General features: G+C 36.3%; 1 protein-coding gene across 4 annotated transcripts in view; it reads left to right on the top strand.

Annotated features, from left to right (window-relative positions):
- The window catches only part of MELK (maternal embryonic leucine zipper kinase), a 66,563-nt gene that overhangs the window by 34,238 nt on the left and 24,615 nt on the right, over window positions 1–7,710 (top strand). For 3 of the 4 annotated variants that reach the window (XM_039856716.1, XM_039856721.1, XM_039856732.1), the window contains exons 9-10: window positions 2,467–2,535; window positions 3,964–4,062. The exons of the other annotated variant lie outside the window; for it this stretch is intronic. In XM_039856716.1, the coding sequence (XP_039712650.1) occupies window positions 2,467–2,535; window positions 3,964–4,062 (168 nt within the window). The remainder of the gene's footprint in view (window positions 1–2,466; window positions 2,536–3,963; window positions 4,063–7,710) is intronic. 4 annotated transcript variants of the gene reach the window in all.

Here is a 7,710-nt window from a genome sequence, read left to right as displayed (position 1 = left end):
TTTTTTTCATGCTTGCCCTTGTCCCCCTGGACCTATGTTATGTTTCTAACCCAGGGTCTTTATTCAAATAATTTTGTCTTTTTTTAGTTTTGTGGACCCTCTGAAGTTTGCCATATCAGACTAGGTTCTTTAGTTCTCAAAGTTACCATGAACAATTCTGTGCTGAATGTTACTGTTGAAAAATTTTTGTATGCCAAATTATTTGCTTAGGATAAATTGCTAGAAGTTAAACTGCTGGATCAAGGATATGTAATTTTAAATGCTTTTTATACATATTTCCAAATTACTCTTCAGAAAACTTTATATTCTCTAGTCGTATATATAGGTACTCTTGTCCTTCAACTCTTACTAGTACTAAGTGACGTTTTTAAGTTTTGTCAGTTTGATAGACAACAGATGGTATCTTATTTTTGTTTAAGTTAATTACTTTTTTATTACTAGATTAGTTGAACGTATTGTCATGTTTATTGGCCATTGAAAAATTCTTGTTTTGAGATTTACCTGTGAATATTCTTTGCCAGTTTTCTTTTGGAATGTATGCTTTTTATCCTATTTATTAAACAAATATTAATTGAGCTCCTTTTGTATACTAAGGCTAGACACTGTTGTAGGTGAACAGCACAGACAAAATTCTTGTGATTAAGGAGCTTATATTCTAGTGTAATGAGGCAGAAAATAAATAAATATGTAATATGACAAGTGGGAATAAAGACTGTTAAGAAAGGTAGGCATGATGTAAAGAAAGGTAGAGAATGATAGGATTGGGAGGATGCTATTTATAAAGGTGATCAGGGGAGGCCTCATTGGTACTACTGGTATGTAAGTGGAGACCCGAAGAATATTAAGGCACAAGCTCTAATAGTATTTGGGGAACGCATTGTAGGCAAAGGCCCTAAGGCAGGGACTGTGTCTGACATGTGACCATAATTTGGTGAGTGAAAGGGAGAGTTAGATGTGTTTGAGAGGTAGCAAAGTGTGGGGTGGATGTGGGGATACAGACCTTGTAGGGCCTTAGAGTAAGGAATTGGATTTCATTCTGAGTGAGATGGAGAGCCACTGGAGAGTTTTGAGTAGAGAAGCAACATGATCTGACCCAATGTTTTAAAAGAACATTGTTGGTGGTATCCCAGACTGTGGGGGACAGTGGTGGAATCTGGAAGACCAGTTAGGAGCCCCTTGCAATATACTGGATAAGAGATGCCAGTGGTGTGGAGGTAGTGACGGGTGATTCCGGATTTGTTTTGAACATAGAACTGATGGATTTTGCTGATGGATTGGATGTAAAGATGACTCCAAGGTTTTTAGCCTAAGCAACTGGTAATGCAGTTGCCATTTGCTGAAATGGGGGGAAATTGGGAAGAACAGGTTTGGTGGTGGTGAAATCCTAATGATTTGTGAGAGCTTTTTATGTCGTAGAGTGTATTACTCTTTTGTCATTTATATAGAACCGCCCCTCCCACCCCCACAACCTGTAAATTAACTTTGTTAGTGGTGTTTCGCTGTACAGAAATGCCAGCTTTTTATTTTGTCATTTGTTACACTTTATAGTCTTTGGTTTTGCTGTCATGTCTAGATAGATTCTAAAAATAGTCACCCATGCTTTCTTTAAGTACTCTTACAGTTTTGTATTTGCATTTAAATCTTTAATCTTGATGGAATTAATTTTGATGTAGACTGTGAATTACAGTTCAATCTTCATTTTTCTCAAATACTTAACCTGCTTTCCTGGCATCATTAAGCAATTTGTTCTCTGCTAAGAGAAATGATTGTATCATTTCCTCTGTATTGGGAAAGAGGGGTGTGTGGCAGGTTGTGTAGAGATATTCTATCACGTGTTAGTGTTTAGCAAGCCTCTGGTCTTATTTTTGGTTGATGACTTGGTGACTTATTTCTGAGCATACCAAAGTTATAAACATTTGTCTCCTGAGTGTCTTCTCTTCCCCAAAGAGGTACTAGCCTTAGAAGGTGGCTTTTATCAGTTTCTCTCAATGACTGTGAATTCTGCCTTGTGGATGATATGTGACCTGTTTTAACCACAGCCTATGTCCTGCTACCAAATGTACTTTTCTATCTCATGTTATCAACTGATAATTGTTCCAAGATTATAAACTAAAGTTTGCTTTAGCAATACAAAATTGACTACAATGCGTACTGCAGATTCTGAAGTCCTATAACTTTTATGTTTTCCACTTTTATAGTCTCTATTCTAGTCCTTCTCTGATATGTGTATAATTTAGAGGTGACCATAGTATTTAATTTACTGGATTTTTTTCTTCAAAATAAGAAATGAATTTATGTTTCTTATGTATAATTAAACATTATTAATAATGTTTATAAAATTTTATAGTTGGGTAAAGTTTTCAAACTTGAAGTAAACCTCCAGCATGTTGTTACCTTTGAAATTTGTGTCAAGGTTGATTGAACCTAAATCTTTTTAAGGGTTTCTCTGTTTTTTTTTTTTTGTAGAGAGGGAAATATGAAGTTCCTAAGTGGCTCTCTCCCAGTAGCATTCTGCTTCTTCAACAAATGCTACAGGTAAACTTTGTTATTTAGTATTTTTAAATACTAGAAGTCTGTTGTATTATTTGATCCAACTTTATGATGGCTGTGGTGCTACTGCATTTGGAGGACAACACCATCTATCTATTAGCTTTAAAAAATTCCATTCATTATGTCTACCATGCAAACATCCTCTACTAGATGCTTTCTTAATTCTGTTGTAAATGCATTTTCTTTTAGATCTCTATGTGTGTCTTTGCTGATGTATTTTTTCCTCTTTTTTCTTGAACATTGTTATCTCTAACCAGCTCTTGCTTCACTATCTTCTCTTTTCTTGCTCCCATTCTTGTACGTTAGATACATAGTAGATATTGAATAAATGCTTGAATGAGCTAATGTACAATTGGGTGGGTCCCCATGACCTCATGTAGTGGTTCTCACACTTTAGCATCCATTGCAGTTGCCAGAGGGTTTGTTAAAATACAGATCTCTGGATGCCACCCTGAGGGTGTCTGATTTAGTAGATCTGAGGCAAGACTAAGAATTTGCATTTCTAAGAAGCTCCCAGATGGCACTGATGTTGCTGGGACACACTTTGAGAACCAATGACTTAGTGGAATGGCCTCTGAGAGTGAAAAACAGGAATGCTCAGGTCTAGGTATCCACCCTACCAATCAACGTGCATGTCACTTACCCTACTTCTGATCTGTAAAATGGGGATTCTAGGCCAGGCCTCACTGCTATGTAGTGTTATGAGGATAAAATGAGATTACTGGGAAACAACTTTGAAAATATAAGTACCTTACAAATGCAATTTTTTTCATTATTATGTATTCAAAATATCTCCCAGATTTTCCATCTATTAAACCATTTCCACTTTTTACTCAAAATTTACCTCAGGCTCACCCACTTTGATAATCTCTATAATGAGATTGAAAACACCTCATCCTTTCGTCTAAACTCCAAAAAACTTAATCTTCATTGATTAATTTTCCTCTCCCCACATTTGAATATACAAATGGAAAAGAAAGGTGTGCTTTTCAACTTGTTTTGTGTGATTGTAAGCTCATCGGGAGGTAGAGATTGCATATTCAGTATGAATGCCCTGCATTGTGGCTGCTTGAATATTAAATTGGCGAATATTTCCTGTGAATAGGTTTTCCAGCAAAAGACTATTACATCATAACAATAGATTGACTGAACTTCATGAATAATGTCCATACCAATGAAGTTCATGTTTGTTAAACATTTATCTTCTAAGCTTGTGTTGGTTGCTATAGTTTTCTTGCCTCTATTGCCTTTTTAAAAGGAATTTATTCCAAGGCCATTTTAAGGTCTCTGACAGCATTTTTGTGTTGATAAAGTTTACATCTGTTCTGATGAATTTTGAGTTCTCAGGAGGAAAGGAGTTCTGTGTTCTTTATTTGGAATGTTAATCTCCAGCTGCTTCTCAACGGCCACTAGGTGGACCCAAAGAAACGGATTTCTGTGAAAAATCTATTGAGCCATCCCTGGATCATGCAAGATTACAACTGTCCTGTTGAATGGCAAAGCAAGAATCCTGTAAGTAAAATGAAACCAGATAGGAATTTAAAGGGGGGAAAAAATGATCTTTGCATGAATTCCGAACCTACAGTGTTACAGTCTAAATATAAAAGAAAATGTACTTTATAGACTTACTCGTCAGATTGATGTTTGAGTGACTTGTAACCTAATCATATATTTGCTTCTTTTCTCTAGGGAAGTAGATCTTAACTGGGAAGAGCGTGAGAATAACTAGGACATTTAAACAATTTATGGATATTTTTAAAAGTTCCCAGGTGTTTCTCATGTGTAGTCAGGATTGTGAACAGTGCTCAGGGAATCATGGACAAGTTACTTAACTTTGCCAGATCTATTCACCTGTAAAAAAGTAGCTTAAACGAGTTCTTTCTACTTTCCAGAGTAGTTATGAGATTATAGTGGTTCTCAAACTTTCGAGTCTGAGGACCCCTTTATGCTCTTAATATTTGTTGGTTGATTTATTTAAAAATAACAGTAATAAATCTATTACATTTAGTCACAAATACATGTTTTTATGAAGAGCAACTATTAAAATATAAATTTAATGAGAATAGTAACATCGTGTTACATCTTTGCAAATTTCTTTAAAGTCCAACTTAATAGAAGACACTTGGATCTGATCTGCATTCAGTCTATTTTGATATACTGTTTAGATTGAATCATATGAAGAAAATGTAGCCTTACACAGATATGTAGTTAGAAAAGTTTTAATGCATTAAAGGAGAATTTTAATAGTCTTTTCAGATCATTGGGAATGTTCTCTGATAATCTACTAAAACTTGTTCAGTAAACTGGGGTTTGTGCATAGATCAACAGAATAGCTTGGAGAGATGTGCCTCACACATGCCACAGTTTAGACTTGATAGAGCTGTGGGTATTTGCTTTCTGGAATAAGCTCACCAATAAATATAAATATTCTCCCAATGGCCTACTGGTCTTGGGAAAATAGAATATGCTCGTTTGAGCCTCTTCTCACTAGTCTGCCCACTGTATGCAGTTTGAGCTGAAATCCTTCCAGATTCTCCTATGACTGTCAACTCCTAAAATTTCTTTTCTTCATATTCCCTTTGGCCCTCCATGACATCTTTAGTATCTACCTAAGCGCTATCAACACCGAGAGCCTAAGAACAGTAGAGTGTGCAGGCGTTGAGCAGCACAGCAACAGGGCAAGGGAAGCTGTGAGGTGCCCCTCGTGCAGTGGAGAGAGTGGGTGGTGCAAATGCCTGTATTCAGCCATTGGGGGTCATCATTTCTCCACGTGTGGGAGGGCTTTGCTTGTCTCTCAGCCATGATCCTAATGGAATAGGACATACTACTGTTTGCAATAGAACAGATGCCAAAATGAAGAGCCTCTGATTTCAACAATAAAAATTATTTTAAATTGGGGTGCAGTATAAATTAGTTTTGAGTGTTCCAAAAAAGTATGTGATTTTCTTACATTTTAGTATAATAATTGCTATTACTTATTGAATACTTACTATAATAGAATTGTGTACTATTATAGCAAGGACTCTTGGTATGTTATACTACAGTATAATATAGATAGAGCCCTGAGGATTGTACTGTTAAGAGTCAGGTGCTATTCTATGAGCTTTATGTTTTTAACTCTTTGAATTTATTTAATCCTTATACTAACCCTCTGAAATAGATACAATTATTGTCCCCGTTTTACAGATGAAACAACTGAGACACAGAATTATGAAGCAACTTGCCCAAGGCAAACAGCTAGTAAATGTAGAACCAGTATTTGAACCCAGACAGAAGGGCTCCAGTAATGAATCTATAGGCCAACTAATTTAAACTTGGGGTTTATATCCTGTGTAGCTATAGCCTTTGTGATTAGCACTGCTTGTTTGGTCTCTTGGACTAGCCACTGGAGTAGAGTCATGGCGAGGTAGCGTTGTGGTGTGGTAGAAAAAACCTTGAGCTAGGAATGAAAAATGCCAGTCTTGGGCAAATGGCATGAATTTTTCTGAGTCATCATTTTCTCATCTCTATTATCGGTATTCTAATGTCAGCCTCTTATGTTTTGGTATTTACAGAGTACCTTTACTTTTTTCATTCATCTATATTGCCTGCCTTACAGAGCTGTTGTAGGAATCAAATGAGTTATATACAGAAGAGCTATAAGGGATTATTGTTGCTTTTCAAAGTCTTTCCTTTTCTCTCTCAGTATTGTTTCATCAAGAGTGAACTACAGAGAGGAGGGGGTTTGGGGGACTGGGAGAAAGGGGTGAAAGGTTAAAGAAGTACAAATTAGTAGTCGATTGATGGTCATGGGGATGGGGAGCATGGCATAGGGAATGCAGTTAGCAATAATGTAATGGCTAGGTGCGGAGAGCCAGAGGAGAGAGAGCAATCAGGGGGCTGGTTTTATAAACTATATAAATAAAATTTTTAAAAATGTAAAAAAAAAAAAGTGAATTATAAAAAATAATTCAGATTTACTTGGATACTTAGGATATAGATACTATTTTATAACTCTATGCATGATCTCCTATCATTTTCACACATAGCTCTCATACCTAAGTATGGTGTCAAATAGAAGTTATATTCAGTTCTATTTCCTGCCCTTTTGAACAGATAATCCAAAATAATTGGCTAGCTTTTGGTATGCATTTTTGTACTTAATTTAACTTGAGTATGTGTGGCTGAGAATTCAGGTACTTAAAGGATTGAGCCTCTTTTGGAAAACCCAGCTTGAGGTAAGCTATATTTTTCAGACTTTGGTGTCTCGTCCACTCCACTCTTCGTTCTTTCTAATTAAGAAGCCCACGAAAGAAAATAGCACTTTCTTCCTTTTCCACACACACCTCGTGGTAAAGGTACAGAGCAGGAGGCCGTGGGAAAGAGAAGGTTTTTTAGGGGGTGAGGTGGAGAGGAGTAGCTTAAGATCATGGAGGGAACCCCAGAAATATTTCCCTTTTCACTTGAGCAGTAATGACATCAGCAAGAAATGCCCAACTGGGTGGTAAAGTGTCTAGGCTTCTGAGGAAGAGGCTTTTCTAAAGGGAGAATTTACAATTTGGGGAGCTGCCAATGTCAAAGCAACAGTGAAAACGTCTTCTTAGCACTTTAAACTTTCATGGTACTATTCGTATAAATCTTTATGGTCATCACATTATCTGTAACCCACGAGGAGGTTCTTGTACCAGCCAGTGTTTCAGGTAATTGTCTCTTCTGTTCTTCTGTGTTCATGATGGCAGCATGACTTTCTTTTGAGCCGATTCTTTCAAGTGTGATGTCCAGGACAAGGGAAGGTCATGATATTGTGTTGGGCAAACTATTCTTAACATATTATGTTTGGTGGTTCTGAACATCTCACCTTGAGGGTTAGAGACAACATAGACTGTGTGATAGAAAGAAAGGGCCTAAATGGTATGGGGAATTAATCATTAAAATGGTGGTTAAAGGAACTGTAAAAGAGAAAACTTGGAGAGGAAAGGTTATCTGTAATAGGAATATTCAAATTTCTGAAATGTTCTTATACCAAAGAAGAATTATGACTGTTAGTAAAAATTATAAACCGGTTTTTTGGAGTCTACTCTATTTAGATATTATATTAGGCAGCCACATATGTTTTATATACATATATATACATACATATATATATATACACATACATACACACACACACACTCACATATA

Source organism: Pteropus medius, unplaced genomic scaffold (genome assembly GCF_902729225.1).
Source record: "Pteropus medius unplaced genomic scaffold, Ma_sr-lr_union100, whole genome shotgun sequence".
Lineage (NCBI taxonomy): Eukaryota > Metazoa > Chordata > Mammalia > Chiroptera > Pteropodidae > Pteropus > Pteropus medius.
This window is presented reverse-complemented; position numbering and strand designations above follow the sequence as displayed.